We start from the raw sequence: 19,342 nt of genomic DNA, 5'->3' as shown, positions 1-19,342 counted from the left end.
GAGATCTTTAAGACATCACAACACATCGTGAATGCATCTTGTTGAATTTCCAAGAAAAATAGTACTTTAAATGCTCAAACACACAACTTTTGTGACTTTTCAAATTTTGAAGCTCGATAACTGCGGCAAATGAGGATCAGATTTGTCAAACAAAGTGTCAAATTAATCAGCTCGACGAGATCTTTAAGATGTCACAACACATCGTGAATGCATCTTGTTGAATTTACAAGAAAAATAGTACATTATGTGCTCAAAGACACAAACTTTTGTGACTTTTCAAATTTTGAAGCTCGATAACTTCGGCAAATGAGGATCAAATTTGTCAAACAAAGTGTCAAATTAATCAGCTCGACGAGATGTTTAAGATGTCACAACACATCGTGAATGCATCTTGTTGAATTTCCAAGAAAAATAGTACTTTAAATGCTCAAACACACAACTTTTGTGACTTTTCAAATTTTGAAGCTCGATAACTGCGGCAAATGAGGACCAAATTTGTCAAACAAAGTGTCAAATTAATCAGCTCGACGAGATCTTTAAGATGTCACAACACATCGTGAATGCATCTTGTTGAATTTCCAAGAAAAATAGTACATTATGTGCTCAAACACACAACTTTTGTGACTTTTCAAATTTTGAACCTCGATAACTTCGGCAAATGAGGACCAAATTTGTCAAACAAAGTGTCAAATTAATCAGCTAGATGAGATCTTTAAGACATCACAACACATCATGATTGCATCTTAGTAGTTGAGCTAGGGGGGTTACAGATCAAATGTGCCGTTTTCGCACATCCGCTAACGTTATTTTTGCTCCGTTAACGTTATATTTGTCGTTCCGTTAAATTAACGTATGGGGAAAATGGGGGAGTTTTCGCGCCGTTAACGTTATTTTAGTGGTTTATTGATTTAGCGGTGTATTGCGAAAACTGTATTTGTCGTTACGACAAAATTAACATGGAGTCTTATGGGAAAAACTTTGTCGTTACGCTAAAGTTGACGTTAAACGTATCTCCATCTCTCTCCTGTAACGTTATTTTTGTCGTTCCTTTATTTATTTCTTGAAAGGTGCACTGCGAAAACTATTGGTTGTTTTTATAGAGTTTTCGCACCGTTAACGTTATTTTAGTGATTTATTGATTTAGTGGTGCATTACGAAAACTGTATTTGTCGTTACGACAAAATTAACATGGAGTCTTATGGGAAAAATTTTGTCGTTACGTTAAAGTTGACGTTAAGCGTATCTCCATCTCTCTCGTGTAACGTTATTTTTGTCGTTCCGTTATTTCATTCTTTAAAGGTACATTGCGAAAACTGTTGGTTGTTTTTAGAGTTTTCGCATCGTGAACGTTATTTGTGTTATTAGGTGATTAGGTGGTGAATTGCGGAAACTGTGTTTGTCGTTACGACAAAATTAACATGGAGTCTTATGGCAAAAGGTATGTCGTTACGTCAAGGAAGTTACGTTACCATCTCTCCCTGTGGAGTGGGCGTGTCGGTACAGGTCCGGGTTGAGCGCCTTGAGACAGGTCCGTACTTGGGGAACTTCTGTAGAGTGACTGGAGCGTGGAGTGGGTGCTCAAGGTAAGTAAACGAAAAAATGCTCTCTTAATTTTTATTAGCATCATATATTTTGTAATAATTCATGCAATATATGTCTCGCTCACAGAAAACGTTACCCCCTCCCCCAATCACTGATGGAAATTATAATGTATGTTTTCTTAAGTGGTACGATTTTCTGCCGCATTCGAGCTATATTTACAGAATGCTTTTATGCATCGACTCTTTAGTAAATACATCTACGAAAATAATAATAATAATAATGTGTACCAATGGTACTGACATTAACATATAGAGACTTGAAACCCGATTTATGAAGCAATTAATTTATTAATAACATATTCAAATAGCACTTCGGCATTTCTACTACTGCAATTGCATACTTTGAAAGCATGACTATTACAATTGTTTTTGCTAGGTCTTAATTTGGGTACCAGGTCAGCATCATCTTTTTCTAAATTGAAAATTCGTATTGAATCGGCAAGATAGTCTTTCAAAAACTCAAATTTTGCCTGTCCTTTCACAAATATCAAATCAATATTTTTTAAATGGTTTTCTAAAATATTTTTAATTTGCTGATATTTGATATTCCCCGAATCAAATGGAATACCATGAACATTGTTATAGAGATATGCAGCAGTTTTCCGATCATTTGCATGTAAACTAGAAAATTTAATCGGGCATTTAAACAAAAAGGATTTCAAATGTTTACCATCGTAGATGGTGAGTTCTTTCGTGGTAAACATTTTGTTAATTATATAACCTTGCATATCCAGTACGGCAAACTTCATTTTACACTTTCGAATGACAAAAAAGAATTGTACCCTCGGTTCGCAAATCTCTATGTAATAATAATAACTACTTCTATTACTACCGCTGTAGTAGGTCTGGGTCGGAACAATGGATTGCACCCTAGGATCCCAAATCTGTATTTAATAAATACTAAAATTCACTTTTCGCTAATTGAATGAAAATAACCACCTTGTGCTATCACAGTAGTAGTAGTAGTAGTAGTAGTAGTAGTTCTAAATTTTGAAGTCGAACCACATGAGAATGTCACTGATCGAGAGGAACTACCCTAGGTTCCCAAATCCGTATCTAATAAATACTAAAATACGCTTTTCGCTAATTTAATGAATAAAAATAACCACCTACCTTGTGCTACCACTAAAGTAGTAGTACTAAAGTTCAAAGTCGAAAAATGAGCTCACTTATGCGTCTTTTGTTCCTGCTAAACGAAAATTGCAAAGACTGGTGCAGTTAATAGGCTGACATCTTCGCAATGTGAATATATAGCAATTTGCATAAATAGCATTATGAAGATGTATTGTAGCATGCATCATTAAAAAGCGTTTTACATTTTTAAAAACTTTATTCATCATTGTACATAAAACATTTAAAAGAGCACACGTTGGTAGAAGCAGTCTTGAACTGGACTAGTCATCAATAGGTTTGGATCTTCACACGAAATGTTTTGGTTATATATGACGGGATGATAGGGTACATTTTACTTTGATGCAATGATTTTTTCCATTACTGTTATGTGCTGCTGATGATGTGAAAAGAGTCGTTTAGGGTATTTTCATCTTTAAACCCTTGAATATTCATATTTTTAATTGTTCAAACTTTAGGAAAGTAAATTTCTTGATGGAATATTCTCTAATCCGGCGTTTAATATTTCGTAGGTTTTCTAAAAAAGTTTCTATTCTTTCAAGTCTAGTTGTCATTTCGACTTGCAGTATCTTTATAAACAATATTTCAACTGAACATTAAGTTTTAACGCTACATATTGATGGTGGTGGTGGTGGTGGTGGTGGTAGGAATTTAAAGCTGTTTTACAATTTTCGTAAGTGGATTATAACTAAATATTTTGTCATGAATAATGAGGCAATAGGCTGTCGTTTTATCAGTCACTTTTTCTGCAGTTTCAAATTCCACTCTCATAGTGACTGATCCAGTTTGAAGTAAATCTCTTTGGTGAGTACAATTGATGTAAACAAGTGGAGCTTTATCTTTGAATTCGGACGGAGTGAAAATCGGTTCTTGTGCGTTATTATAGTAAACCTGACGAAATTCGGAAAACATTTCATACAGGGTTGCAAATCTATTATTTTTAAAATCAAGTTGCAAGTCACCATACGGGTATCTTTCAGAATTTAAATACACATTTACGTTTCGTAGGTCACAGTGATCAAATTTGCTCATATCCTTTTTAAGATTACCTCTTTTGTCTTTTTGAAATGCGAGTATGACATGGCGTGGAGTTTCAACTTTGGTCGATGTCTTTACCGTCCAATTGTGTCTGGTGGCTTCTAATAACTCTGGATATTCAACTAATTCCCAGCTTCGAAAAGTTAATAAGATGTCAGTATTTTTATCAATAGTTTTTGTAAGTGCTAATTCCTGAGGAATTGCTACTGTTAAGTGTGGAACTCTCCAACAGAGTTTTGTTATCGTAAGTTTCGGTTTTTCTGTAGATGCTGCCGTTTGTACCAATGCATTGGAATCATCGTTAGCTCTAACTAGGATTAATTCTTGATGTGAATTTAAAATGATTTTCTTATAATCTTCAAAGAAACCAGAGTACATCTTAAGAGGAATACATAAAGAAACATTTCCGTTAGAGTCCGTCATGATGCTTTTTTCTTTTTCTACCGGATACCATCCCGCGTTTTGAAGCTTAGCGCTTTCATTTAAATTATATGATGAATAACCCTTAAGGGTTGCTGTTATACCAACATCTCGTACTGCGTCAATTGTCACTCCATTTAGAACATATCTCAACTCTTTGAATAAAAACGCCGCGGCATTATTTATCAAGTATGTGTTTGTAAGTGGCGTACCATCCTCTTTCGTAACCTTTAGTTCAATGTAAAGTTCACTTTTGCAGGGTAAGGGATATTTTCCGGTTTGCTGTAAGGATATTCTAATTTCATCGTTTGTCCCCAATTTAGTAGGATTGAATGGATCAAAAGAGAGCACTTCCCAGCTTAAAATTGAGTCGTCAATAAAAACTTTTTCTTGGACGTTTATATGATCCATTTTTTAATGTAAATCCTAGGGAAACAAGAAACTGTTTATTCAAAGACGTTAACCCTCTTGTGTATCGTTTCGTACTATCGGGGGTTTGCTGCTTACAAGGTGTATTAAACCTTCTGACAAAATCTAAATTAGGTGTTCTATTATATAGAATTACCATCGTGAGTCCAAGCGTTTAAGATGAAGTCTTAATGTCACGGATTCACCTCGAAAATTAATCAAATCGCCCTCTTGATCAACTAGTTTCACTGTTATTTTATCTACAACGTTAACGATTACGGGAAAATAAATGACATTCTGAGGGGTTTCGATTATTTTAAAACCGGGTGGTACACTAGGAAAAAACTGATGTATTACATGAACTGGCGTACCATTTAGAAAAGACCCTTCAGCTATACTGCAATCGATATTTATAGCATTCACCTTAAAGATATCTGCGGGGTGATCAGACACTGTCAAAGTATTAGCCGGTATGTCCTGGTACTCAAACCCCAAAAGTTTTGCTATAGTTCCTTCTTCAAATTTAACATCTACAGATGAAATAAGATGTGTTCTAAGAATGTTATTGTTTGCAGTTAACTCAAATGTCTTTTTGTCTCCAATGTCCTTTTTTATATAATTAGCTATATCTTCTATCTCGTAGCAACCTGGTGGTATTGTGATATATTCTTTATCAATAATAAACAAATTAGATCCGGACTCAATATTTGGAATTGAATTGAAAGTTTCAAAGTTGACTAGACCGATTACGTATTCGAAATTGTCGTCTAGATGTATAGGAGGGTTAAATTCCGCAGTGAGAGTTGCAGAATTACCGGTAAGAACAAAACTATAAGACATGATTCGTCAATATTAAAATTATAAATAAATCTCTTGAGTTCTATACACACTATTATAAAGGAATTCTAAACAGAGCTGACCACAATTCATTTGCTCATCAGCTTGATACCTTGTATAATTATACTTTATATCGTTCTTGAGTCCATCACTCTTGAAATACTTAACCAACTCCTTTGGAGGTTTTAAGTTCCCATAACTATCGAAGTATGTAATACTTTTCCCTTTTTTAGCATAACAAATCCAATGAGTTCCTTTGTTGACTGAATCATCCAGGTTCACTATACCACGCTCGTTCTTTTTAATTTTCTGTGGTAATTTATTTCTCATGAAAATACCTCGAAAATGTGGAATTTGTAATTTTTTTACGTATTTTAATAACTGAAAATTTGTTAGTGATTTTCGAGGTATTCCACTTAACAGTTTTTTGAATATGGTTTTAAGTAAAGTCCACATCCTGATTTGTATGGTTTCAGGTATAATCCGCTCCCTTCTTTACCAAGTGCTATAGCTTCCATTGTCTCGTTGTGTCTTTTCGCTTCTTCCAATTTTTGAGAAGCTGCTTTCGCATCGTTTACCGCTTTTGCAATACCAGCAGCTCCACCTCCTAATGCACCTAATGCCGATAAACCAGCAAACAGAGGTATCAGAGGCAAAAATCCACCTGATTTAGGAATAGGAATAATTCTCCTTTTGGGGGGTGAAACTTTGCCACTCTTTTTTGCAAGTGCTAGGGCATACTTGGCACTAGATTTTAAGTTTTTAAACTTTTGTCCGATGAGACCCTTTTTCACGTTTAAAATTGCTCTGTTTAGAGTTATCTTTCCACCTTTCAAACCTCGACCTGTTTTCCTTTTTCGCAGCCCCATTCCTAACTTTGTTTTCACATTCATAGCTCCGCTAATACCCAACGCTGCAATTTTTTCACCGATTCCCGAATCACTTGCCTTGAACCGTGCTAGTGCTTTTGATGCTAAGATTTTATCCGCTTCGTGTCTACTTTGTAAATCTTTTCTCTCGGCGTATGCTATGTCGTGCTCTTTACAAGCTTCATCTAAAGGATTTACACCCGTATCACCTCTTGTCAGTCTTTCCTTCAACTTGGTGCCAGGACCGCAGAAATTGAACCCGGGAATATGCAATTCAACGGGTAATTTGTTTATCAAAGTATTGACAATACCAGTTCCTCTTTTTTTGCTAGTTTTTGAACGAATGATGTGATGACTGTGGAAGTCGATCATTATATAACACTATCCCGCAACTGATAGACATTCACTTTTTATGTGCTTTAAGTACCAAAAAGATGCGTCTTGAAAAACAGTTACATTCGATAACCATTAAAGATTACGAATTTACAAAAAACACTTTCAGGAAACATGGTGACTTATTTCAGGGAAGTAGTAAAAGGGGTTTAGTTATTGGTCCATCAGGATGTGGAAAAACTAATGTGATGATATCTTTAATTGAAGATCGCAATGGATTGCGTTTTAAAAATTTGTATATTTATTCCAAGTCGTTGTATCAGCCAAAATATGAATATTTGAGAACACTTATGCAACCTCTTAAACAAATCGGTTTCTACGAGTCAGATAATGCCGAAAATATTATCGATCCAAGAGAAATTGAATCTAATTCATTGATTATTTTCGATGATATCGTTTGTTGTGATCAGAATATTGTTAAGGATTATTTTTGCTTTGGACGGCATAAAAACACTGATTGTTTTTATTTGTGTCAAACATATTCTTCTATACCTAAACAATTAATACGAGACAATGCGAACCTACTTATCATATTTCAACAAGATGTCACAAATTTGAAACATATTTATCAAGATCATATTAATGTCGATATGTCATTTAATCAGTTTAAAGACTTGTGTTCGCTCTGTTGGAAAGAACTGTACGAATTTTTAGTAGTGGATAAAGATTCAAATTTAAAGTGCGGTAGATACCGAAAGGGATTTGATACATTTATTTACCTATAAAAGGAACGGTTTTCAAAGTAACTTCACTTTACCTCCTCCTCCTCCTCCTCCAACATGGATGACGAACGTTTAAAAAGAGAGCTGGTTAAATCGAGAAAAGCAGTGAGAGAAAAATATCAGAGTCTAAAAAATGCAGAATTTGAGACGCAAGCTAGACTAGAGCAAACCTACAAACCACTAACACAACCTTTAGAACAATTAATTTCAGCTGTTCATGGTAAGAGTGAACCACTGGATATAATAACCGAAGGAAAAAAGGAAGAAGAAAGATCTTTTAATATCGAAAATGCAGCATCTGCAACTTCAACCCCAAGGAAAGAAAAAAAATTGAAAACTGGGAAAACTCCACTTTTACCTTTAAAGATGCCCTCCTTCTTTGATGAAAGCTTAACGTCAAAAAGTCAATTTCCTTCTTTTTTACGTTCAGTGGAGATTGGTGAAACTACACCATTTCAAGAAGAGTCTAACGAGAAATCATTGAATTTATCGGATATTTTAGAACAATCAAAGCTGTCAATACAACCAATAGTTAGTACTCCTGCTTACGAAGAGTGGCTAGAAACCTACCACGAACTACCAAGAACTTATATTGACGATAATATAAAAGACAAAAAACATACTTTCGATCATCAATTTGGTATAATTCACGACATTGAAACAGACAAGTTATTTTTAGGCTTAACTCAAAAACCTGTCGAACTTATCGGCAAAGATGTAAAAGTTGCAGGAATAACATATCCTGGAACAGTCGGATTATATGAACTATTGTTTAAAATAAATCCGCTCGGCTACAAAAAGGAGGATTTGGATAATTATATGGATATATTGAAAAGGACTAACGCTTATAGAAGGAATCATGATCCCAATGATCAAGTTCAAGGTACTAAATCAACCAAATACATTACAATAATAGCACCATACTTGCAGGAAAAAGGTATCACGAAAACTAGAAGTATACAATCTTCCCAAACGAGTTTCAGTAGACCTACCCTTCCGCTCGTTAGGCCCCGAAATAAAAAGGGATCGGGATTAATTTTAAAAAATCACAAATCACAAACGGATTATGTATATTGGAATGATTTGAATGAACTCGTTGACAGGCTTCGTTTACTTATGGCTTCTACGACAGCAGGTCATACAGGTCATAATAACGAAATCATTTCTATTATAGAAGAACTTAAGGAAGCAGATGTTATTGTATAAAAAAGTACCTTTTTTTATTTGCATTTTATTTTCAAGATGACTGTCGATAAGTTTGGTCGACACATTTCAAAAAAAACAGTCGCCGAACATTTCGAAAAACACTTTGTTAAAAGTAACAAGTCTATTAACAAATTGGACATTGGTTTTAATATGAAAAAAATTGAAGAAAAGATGATAAACGAAATACTTTTACTAAAAAATGAGTTAAATGATACAATAAAAAATATGGATGATAAAAATCAACAGCTCACGGAAAAAATAACCATATCCACAAAGGAACTTGCAGAACTAAAAGATAAGGTGAACGAAGTGGATGGATTTTTGAACAAAGTCGATGAAGTGTCAAGATTTAACACTTTCGCGTTACGTAACAGGCTTCTGCAACTTGAAGCTGTTGTTTCCGAAATAAAAAGTGCTATTAAAAAGCGATAAGTTAGTGTTAGCTTAGTTATGGTACTCACATCAAAGGAAACTGTGGCTCACGAGTTACATAAACCTGCTAGGAAAAATTATAAAAGGCGAAGGGTAATTATTAAAGGGTTGCACGACTTGTGGCAAGCGGATCTCGTGGAAATGCAGCCGTATGTCAAATCAAATAGCGGATTTCGCTATATCCTGGTAGTTATAAACGCCTTTTCAAAATATGTTTGGGTAATGCCTTTAAAAAGTAAAAAAAGTAAAGATGTTACGTTAGCATTTGCAGCAATTCTAAGAAGATCCAAAAATCCTCCGAAAAATTTGCATACAGATCTTGGTACCGAATTCTACAACAGGGATTTCACCGAACTTGTGAAAAAATATGAAATTAATCATTACAGTACATTTTCTAACTTAAAAGCAAGCATCGTTGAAAGAGTAAATCGTACATTGAAGAATATGATATGGCGACAATTCACAATTCAAGGAAATTATAAATGGCTTGATATTTTAGAAAAAATTGTACAAAAATATAATAATACTGTTCACCGAACTACTGGCTACAAGCCTAACAGTGTCGATAATAAGAATGCCGAGGAAATTTTATCAAATTCCTACTCTCATCTAAAAACGGTGGATCCCAAAAAGCCAAAACTGAAAGTGCACGATTTTGTGAGGATTTCCAAACAGAGAGAAGCTTTCGATAAAGGTTACACTCCGAATTGGTCGACTGAAATATTCCAAATAGAAAAGATCCAGTTGACTAATCCCACCACGTACTTATTGAAAGATTACAACAATGAATACGTTCAGGGAGGATTCTATGAAGAGGAACTGCAGAAAGTTAAATATCCTGACGTTTACTTGGTTGAAAAGATTTTAAAACAAAAAGGAGATAAGGTTTATGTTAAATGGCTCGGTTTTAGTAACTCAAATAATTCTTGGATTTTGAAAAAGGATATTCTGTAACATTTTTTTTATTTACTAGAATTTTTAACCTCCGATAACATTAAATCTTTCGTTATAAATTTTCGTTCTATGTATATTTGAAAATATATGGACCATTTTTTCTTCACACAACTGAATTCTTCTTTGAAAGTGGATTCTGTTAATATGCACAGCTAGATAATCACTTTTTCTAGCCTCCCTGTAAGCAAAACTCCATACAACCAGTTTGAAGACTTTGTTCTTCTCGCAAAAAGACACTTTTTTCATTGTGTTATGATAAAAAGAAAATTACGGGGTTAATAACCTTATACGAATTTGTCTGTAGACAAGTTGGAACAAGTTGAAACAGTGGGAATGGGGGACACTTAACGACATAAACTGAAATAATTTCATAAGCGTTCAATAGTTAAAGAGAAGAACATGTGCGTCTTAAATATTAACGTAGTGTTATAGTGACAAAATGATTTCTCATAAAAGTGATGATGATTACGACTGTGCAACTTCTTCATCCCCGATTCGTTACGATCGTCAACTCGAAGAATGTATACAAAAGTTTGAAGATGCCGCTAGAAAAGAATCCTTCCATCTACTAAATGCATCATATTATACGGATTCATATCGAATCGAATGTGGTTTAAGTCCGGCGCGAACATTCAGTTCGGTTATTACATTATCTGAAACGACAAAAATTGGTAAAATATCATTCAGTGAATTTGAATGGATCACATTTTTAAATGTTCTGCACGAAAAGATGTGTGATTTTTTCAATGACCCTACGGTTTCGGGTGACGTGGTAACCTTTCCATGTGGTGATTTTATCGAAGTGAATCAAATGATTGGATTTACCAATACTGATGGTGATTTTGGAAAAGTATTGAAAATATCTAAATATTGTGTAAGTTTCTATTTAACAGAAAAAGATGTACATCAAATTTTTCACATTGATTTTCACCTTATTCGCCAACGGTTGGTCATATTGAATGATCTGCATTTTTGTACTTTTTATTACAATATAATAAATGTACTTAAACCTTGGTGCATCGCAAACAATGTTAATAGAAAACCACTATTAGAATTGTATAACTTAATTTGCGATAAATGTATGGGAAATATGCTACTAAGTAGTGCCCTTAAGGAATACCTATATTATTATTATGACAAAGTTGTGCAGGATTTAAATAGAGAATAAAATTTTTGTAGAAAATATAAAGCTTTTTTACTATATATCGTTTGCCCCTCCCCAATATGCTCTCATATTTAAATATTAACAATTTTCTAACTACCTCAGTATATTTATGTTACACGACTAAGATGAACACAACACAAAACTTGGTTGACTTTTTAATTGGAAGCAAAGATATTAAACAATTGAAAAGTGAAGAATTAAAATGTCTTCCGCTCGAGTATTTTTTGAAACAAGTAGACTGCATAGATCTTCTAAATATTTGGAGTAAGTTACCCTATGAATATACTAGCAATTATGAGCTACAAATAAGGCTGCCATGTTTCGTTCACTACAATCGACCTGAAGTTCACGTTCATATAGATGGTCCACCGTCATCGCAAAAGATGTGTCCATATTGTTTGCAGACTTTACGTTGTTACGTTTAAGTTTCGATTAGCGGGGATATTAAAATTAACTATAAAAATTAATATTTCCAGTTCAAAATGATTCAATAGAATGTAAGATTTATATTTCCTTTCATTAAAGACTAATTGACATAATCCCATGAAAATTATTTATATTTGTAACATAAAATATACCAATACTTTCTATTTAAAGGAAGACAGCATCTGCAAAGAGGTGTAAATAAAAATACAATCGGAGAATGATGCAATTAGTCCATATACAGGTGTCAGTACTTCTATCCGGGAATGATTTAATAGAATGTAAGTTCTATATTTCCTAGCATTAAAGACTAATTTACATAATCCCATGAAAATGATTTATATTTGCAACATGAAACCACTTTATTTTTCCCGATGAAATATATCAATACTTTTAATTTAAAGGAAGATTGCATCCGCAGAGGTATAAATAATTCCATCTGGGAATATCGCAAAGTAGATTATTGCAGATAGTCAAACTTAAAGGTTCATAGTGTTTGAATTTACAGTGGTTAATGTGAGTGGAAGTAAAGGAGATTGTTGCAGACAGTCAAACTTGAAAGTTTTTACGGTGTTTGATTTTGCAGTGTTTAACGTAAGTGAAAGTTTTTTTAACTGTAAATGACTAAAGTCTTTAAATTTTAAAACAGAATGGATTTGGAAAAACTAAACCAAGTGTGTCTTGTAAAGAATGATAAAGCACTGGTTAAACTACAAGATTTAACAATTAATGAAAAATATTTGATCTATAAAGCTACACTTTCGAATACCAAATACGGTAAAAACATTTTATTACACTTGGAAACCACTGTGGTATTCCTCCCTCGAAGAGTGACTGAGACGTTTGAACCGCAGCTGCATAACTTTGTCGAAGGAAAATACGCCCTTGTCTTTAGGGGAACAAAAGACATAGGACATCCGAATCCGCTGATTTTATTCGAAATCTGTTTGGCTTGAAGAATTAGTAGCAGCAGCAGCAGCAGCAGCAACAGAAAGGGTATTGTATCATGGATCCGGATAACTTGTTGAAAAAATCCTTAGATGTTATTACAGGTTTTAAAAAAATTAGACACCAAATTAATAAATTATGTAAGAGAAACCTAACTGTTTGGTTGAACCGAGTGCAAAAATTGATTATCCTTTGTAATAATTTAATCGGTAAAGGTGGTTTACCATATCGTATGCACCGCAAATTGCAGACAAATTTACATCAATTAAATGTAATTAAAAAACTACTTCGACTAAAACTAGAAAATATAGAGGGATTAAATCGAGAAACAAGTAATGTTGAAAGTAGGATTTCGTGGGAAAACGTGGTTTCATGTTTCAATCAAAATGTAACATCGAATGTTATTATTAATTTGACGCATAAGGATATAAATCAATTCTTAAACGATTCTTCTCTTTTATTTGAAACGAAGATAAAAGAGTTTTTAAAACAAAATCCAGTTATTAAGGTAGCTTCCACATTTTGTGGGGAGTTTATTAAAAAATCTGGGGATAAGGAAATAATTAACATTTTCTATTTTAATACAAACTATGCGATCATTGATGTGGGAACGAATTTACTTGGCTGGTTTCGCGAAAATATCCAAGATCAAGTATTAAACCAACTGTCAGAATTTCAGGAACGTGATTCAGGCTTTGCTTTACAAAAAATCGATTATTTAGAAATTAATATTAATAAATTTGAAATGGGTAGCGGTTCAACTTTTATCAAATTACCTAAAGAAATTTCAAAGAAACGGGCTTGCATTAATATTCAAAATGACGATCAAGCCTGTTTCTATTGGTCGATTGTTAGTGCTATTTATCCTGTTATAAATAACAATAATCGTATTACTTCATATCCACATTACAGCGCTGTTTTAAATACCACAAATTTAGAAATGCCTATGCCTTTAAACAAAATATATAAATTTGAAAAATTAAACGATATATCGGTAAATGTTTACGCTTTAGAAATGTCAACGGTACCGACAACATTCTATGCAGTAGTTCCAGTCAGATTAACACCTCAAAAACTAAACAAACATATTAATTTGCTTTTAATTCAGAACAAATATTATCCTAAATTAAATGACTATAATCCGGTTCCCACAGATGCAGTAGTAGAAGAAGAAGATACCAATATTATCTATCACTATTGCTGGATTAAAGATTTATCACGATTATTATCCAGTCAGTTAAACAAACATAAACAACGTAAATTTATTTGTGATAGATGTTTAAATTATTTTTCCAACCATCAAAAATTATTAACACATGAAGTATTGTGCACTAAGTTGAATGACTGTCATATTTCGTTTCCCAAATACGACTTTATAGAGTTTAAAAATCATGTTTATCAACAAAAAGCCCCATTTGTTATTTATGCTGATTTCGAAAGTCAATTGGAAAACGTTTCTTTCTCGAATGATTTAGGTAAATATCAAAGACACATTCCTTTTAGTGTAGGATATTTCATCAAATGTGCATATAATGACTCTTTATCTCAGTTCAAAATGTTTCGAGGTACTAACTGTGTTGAATGGTTTGTTAATGAAATGATTGAACTGTCGAAATTTATTTATAATGAAACAAAGAAAAACACTCCAATGAACATCCAACTTGATTTATCAATGGCTAAAAGGTGTCACATTTGTGAAAAACCGTTTTCCCCTAAAGATGAAATTATTCGAGATCATGATCATTTCACGGGTATTTTCAGAGGATTTGCTCATTCAGTATGCAATTTAAATTTTCGTAAGCAGTTTGTGGTGCCGATAATTTTCCAGAATCTTTCCGGATACGATTCTCATTTTTTAATCAAACTTTTATGTAAAAAAGGATGTTTAAGTGTACTACCTATTAACAAAGAAAAATATATTTCATTCACCCATCATGTAACAGAAAATGACATTAAATTTCGCTATATTGATTCGTATAGATTTTTGGGGGCTTCTCTCGATGAACTTGCAAAATCGATGCAACCCGAAAATTTAAAACTTTTAAAAAGTCAATTTTTAGATGTGACGGAAGAAAAATTTAAACTCTTAACGTGTAAAGGTGTGTTTTGCTACGATTATATTGATAGTATTGATAAACTTGATGAAAAAACTTTACCATCCAAGGAATATTTCTATAATAAACTAGAAGATTCGCATATTGACGACGAAAAATATAGTCATGCATCGAAGGTATGGGATTCTTTTAATATTCAGACTTTGGGAGAATATTCAGATTTGTATTTAAAAACTGATGTTATACTTTTAGCTGATATTTTTGAACATTTCAAATTAAATTGTATTTCAACTCATAATCTCGATCCTTCATGGTATTTTACCATGCCCGGATATACTTGGGACTGTATGTTAAAGTACACTAAATGCAAGTTGGAGTTATTACACGATATCGATCAAATAATGTTTATTGAAAAAGGTATTCGTGGTAGCGTTTCTGTGTGTAGCAGTAGATATTCAGAAGCAAACAACAAGTACATGTTTGACTATGATCCTGTAAAACCGTCTAAATACCTTCTTTACCTAGATGTGAACAATTTGTACGGAAAGGCAATGTGTGAACCTTTACCTTACGGAGGCTTCGAATGGATAGAAGATACCAATTTTGACGTATTAACTATTCCTGACGATTCCCCCGTAGGGTATATTTTGCAGGTAGATTTACAGTACCCAAATAAGTTACATGACACGCATAAGGACTTTCCTTTCGCACCTGAACATCTTAAACCGCCACAATCGAAATTACCCAAATTAATGACCACTCTGTTTCATAAACAAAATTATATTGTTCATTATAGGAATTTAAAGCAAATGTTAAAACATGGATTAGTTTCGACAAAAATTCACAAAATTTTAAAGTTTAACCAGTCACCATGGTTAAAATCTTATATTGAATTAAATAACGGGTTTCGAACACAAGCTCAATCAACTTTTGAAAAAAATTTATTCAAGCTGTTTAATAACGCGGTGTTTGGGAAAACGATGGAAAATATTCGAAAGCACCGCGCAGTTAAAATTGTTAAATCTTGGGAAGGACGTTATGGTGCAAAAAATTTTATTTCTAGTCCTAGGTTTCATAGCAGATTAATTCTAGATGAAAACCTTGTTATTATTGAACTGAAAAAGTCTTCAATCTGTTTCAATAAACCACAGTACATAGGCATGGCAATTTTAGACTTGTCTAAAATATACATGTACGATTTTCATTATGAGTACATGCTACCGAAAATGGGAGTTGATCGGTGCAAGCTCATGTACATGGACACCGACAGTTTTATTTACGAACTCTGTTGTAATGACGTTTATGAAGAAATCATAAAGAGAGATCTAACGAAATTTGATACTTCCGATTATCCTACCAACAATCCATACAATATCCCTCCGACAAATAAAAAAGTCTTAGGACTAATGAAGGATGAAGCTAATGGAAAAATTATTTCTCATTTTGTTGGACTCAGGTCAAAAATGTACAGTTTTAAAATTCAAGATGGAAAGGTTACCAAAAAAGCGAAAGGAGTGAAACATACTATTGTCCGTAACAAATTAACTTTTAACGATTACGTCGAATGCTTAAAAAATTTTAAAATCACTTCGGTAACCCAACGGTCTATTCGTTCCTATAATCATGAAATTTATAGCGTTGAACAAAATAAAATTGCTTTAAATCCTTATGATGACAAACGACAAATTTTATCAAACAGCTTTGATACTCTACCTTACGGACACTATAGCCTCAGTAACATACGTCACGGACAGCCTTAGTTTAAAGTTCACTTATATATATATTGCAAAATTTCTAGATTATATTAATGTTATGTTTGTATTATGTGCTAATAAAAATTAAGAGAGCATTTTTTCGTTTACTTACCTTGAGCACCCACTCCACGCTCCAGTCACTCTACAGAAGTTCCCCAAGTACGGACCTGTCTCAAGGCGCTCAACCCGGACCTGTACCGACACGCCCACTCCACAGGGAGAGATGGTAACGTAACTTCCTTGACGTAACGACATACCTTTTGCCATAAGACTCCATGTTAATTTTGTCGTAACGACAAACACAGTTTCCGCAATTCACCACCTAATCACCTAATAACACAAATAACGTTCACGGTGCGAAAACTCTAAAAACAACCAACAGTTTTCGCAATGTACCTTTAAAGAATGAAATAACGGAACGACAAAAATAACGTTACACGAGAGAGATGGAGATACGCTTAACGTCAACTTTAACGTAACGACAAAGTTTTTCCCATAAGACTCCATGTTAATTTTGTCGTAACGACAAATACAGTTTTCGCAATACACCGCTAAATCAATAAACCACTAAAATAACGTTAACGGCGCGAAAACTCCCCCATTTTCCCCATACGTTAATTTAACGGAACGACAAATATAACGTTAACGGAGCAAAAATAACGTTAGCGGATGTGCGAAAACGGCACATTTGATCTGTAACCCCCCTAGCTCAACTACTTGCATCTTGTTGAACTTCCAAGAAAAATAGTACTTTATGTGCTCAAACACACAACTTGTGTGAGTTATCAAACTTTGAAGCTCGATAACTTCGGCAAATGAGGACCAAATTTGTTAAACAAAGTGTCAAATTAATCAGCTCGACGATATCTTTAACATGACACAACACATCAGAATTGCATCTTGTTGAACTTCCAAGAAAAATAGTACTTTATGTGCTCAAACACACAACTTGTGTGACTTTTCAAAATTTGAAGCTCGATAACTTCGGGAAATGAGGACCAAACTTGTTAAACAGAGTGTCAAATTAATCAGCTCGACGAGATTTTGAAGATGTCACAACACATCAGAATTGCATCTTGTTGAACTTCCAAGAAAAATAGAACTTTATGTGCTCAAACACACAACTTGTGTAACTTTTCAAACTTTGAAGCTCGATAACTTCGGCAAATGAGGACCAAATTTGTTAAACAGAGTGTCACATTAATCAGCTCGACGAGATTTTGAAGATGTCACAACACATCAGAATTGCATCTTGTTGAACTTCCAAGAAAAATAGAACTTTATGTGCTCAAACACACAACTTGTGTGAGTTATCAAACTTAGAAGCTCGATAACATCGGCAAATGAGCACCAAATTCCTTAAACAAAGTATCACATTAATCAGCTCGACGAGATTTTGAAGATGTCACAACACATCAGAATTGCATCTTGTTGAACTTCCAAGAAAAATAGTACTTTATGTGCTCAAACACACAACTTGTGTGAGTTATCAAATTTTGAAGCTCGATAACTTCGGCAAATGAGTACCAAATTTGTTAAACAAAGTGTCAAATTAATCAGCTCGACGAGATCTTTAACATGACACAATACATCATGATTGCATCTTGTTGAACTTCCAAGAAAAATAGTACTTTATGTGCTCAAACACACAACTTGTGTGAGTTATCAAACTTTGAAGCTCGATAACTTCGGCAAATGAGGACCAAATTTGTTAAACAAAGTGTCAAATTAATCAGCTCGACGAGATTTTGAAGATGTCACAACAGATCAGAATTGCATCTTGTTGAACTTCCAAGAAAAATAGTACTTTATGTGCTCAAACACACAACTTGTGTGATTTATCAAACTTTGAAGCTCGATAATTTCGGCAAATGAGGACCAAATTTGTTAAACAAAGTGTCAAATTAATCAGCTTGACGAGATTTTGAAGATGTCACAACACATCAGAATTGCATCTTGTTGAAATTCCAAGAAAAATAGTACTTTATGTGCTCAAACACACAACTTGTGTGAGTTATCAAATTTTGAAGCTCGATAACTTCGGCAAATGAGTACCAAATTTGTTAAACAAAGTGTCAAATTAATCAGCTCGACGAGATCTTTAACATGACACAATACATCATGATTGCATCTTGTTGAACTTCCAAGAAAAATAGTACTTTATGTGCTCAAACACACAACTTGTGTGAGTTATCAAACTTTGAAGCTCGATAACTTCGGCAAATGAGGACCAAATTTGTTAAACAAAGTGTCAAATTAATCAGCTCGACGAGATTTTGAAGATGTCACAACAGATCAGAATTGCATCTTGTTGAACTTCCAAGAAAAATAGAACTTTATGTGCTCAAACACACAACTTGTGTGAGTTATCAAACTTAGAAGCTCGATAACATCGGCAAATGAGCACCAAATTCCTTAAACAAAGTATCACATTAATCAGCTCGACGAGATTTTGAAGATGTCACAACACATCAGAATTGCATCTTGTTGAAATTCCAAGAAAAATAGTACTTTATGTGCTCAAACACACAACTTGTGTGACTTTTCAAAATTTGAAGCTCGATAACTTCGGCAAATGAGGACCAAATTCCTTAAACAACGTATCACATTAATCAGCTCGACGAGATTTTGAAGATGTCACAACACATCAGAATTGCATCTTGTTGAACTTCCAAGAAAAATAGTACTTTATGTGCTCAAACACACAACTTGTGTGAGTTATCAAATTTTGAAGCTCGATAACTTCGGCAAATGAGTACCAAATTTGTTAAACAAAGTGTCAAATTAATCAGCTCGACGAGATCTTTAACATGACACAATACATCATGATTGCATCTTGTTGAACTTCCAAGAAAAATAGTACTTTATGTGCTCAAACACACAACTTGTGTGAGTTATCAAACTTTGAAGCTCGATAACTTCGGCAAATGAGGACCAAATTTGTTAAACAAAGTGTCAAATTAATCAGCTCGACGAGATTTTGAAGA

At 33.7% G+C, this 19,342-nt stretch overlaps 2 protein-coding genes across 2 annotated transcripts; one reads left to right on the top strand and one right to left on the bottom strand.

The window, feature by feature from the left end:
- Positions 1–3,383: 3,383 nt before the first annotated feature.
- Positions 3,384–4,601, bottom strand: LOC136349768 (uncharacterized). The gene has a single exon (XM_066301495.1). It carries the CDS (start codon positions 4,599–4,601, stop codon positions 3,384–3,386), a length of 1,218 nt encoding a protein of 405 aa, XP_066157592.1.
- An 8,073-nt stretch (positions 4,602–12,674) lies between these two features.
- Positions 12,675–16,361, top strand: LOC136349767 (uncharacterized). The gene has a single exon (XM_066301494.1). It carries the CDS (start codon positions 12,780–12,782, stop codon positions 16,359–16,361), a length of 3,582 nt encoding a protein of 1,193 aa, XP_066157591.1. The 5' UTR covers positions 12,675–12,779.
- The last annotated feature ends 2,981 nt before the right edge of the window (positions 16,362–19,342 follow it).

Source organism: Euwallacea fornicatus, unplaced genomic scaffold (genome assembly GCF_040115645.1).
Source record: "Euwallacea fornicatus isolate EFF26 unplaced genomic scaffold, ASM4011564v1 scaffold_62, whole genome shotgun sequence".
Lineage (NCBI taxonomy): Eukaryota > Metazoa > Arthropoda > Insecta > Coleoptera > Curculionidae > Euwallacea > Euwallacea fornicatus.
This window is presented reverse-complemented; position numbering and strand designations above follow the sequence as displayed.

Coding starts and splice junctions, on each gene's coding strand:
- LOC136349768 (XM_066301495.1), bottom strand. CDS start 4,601: ATGGATCATATAAACGTCCAAGAAAAAGTTTTTATTGACGACTCAATT.
- LOC136349767 (XM_066301494.1), top strand. CDS start 12,780: ATGCACCGCAAATTGCAGACAAATTTACATCAATTAAATGTAATTAAA.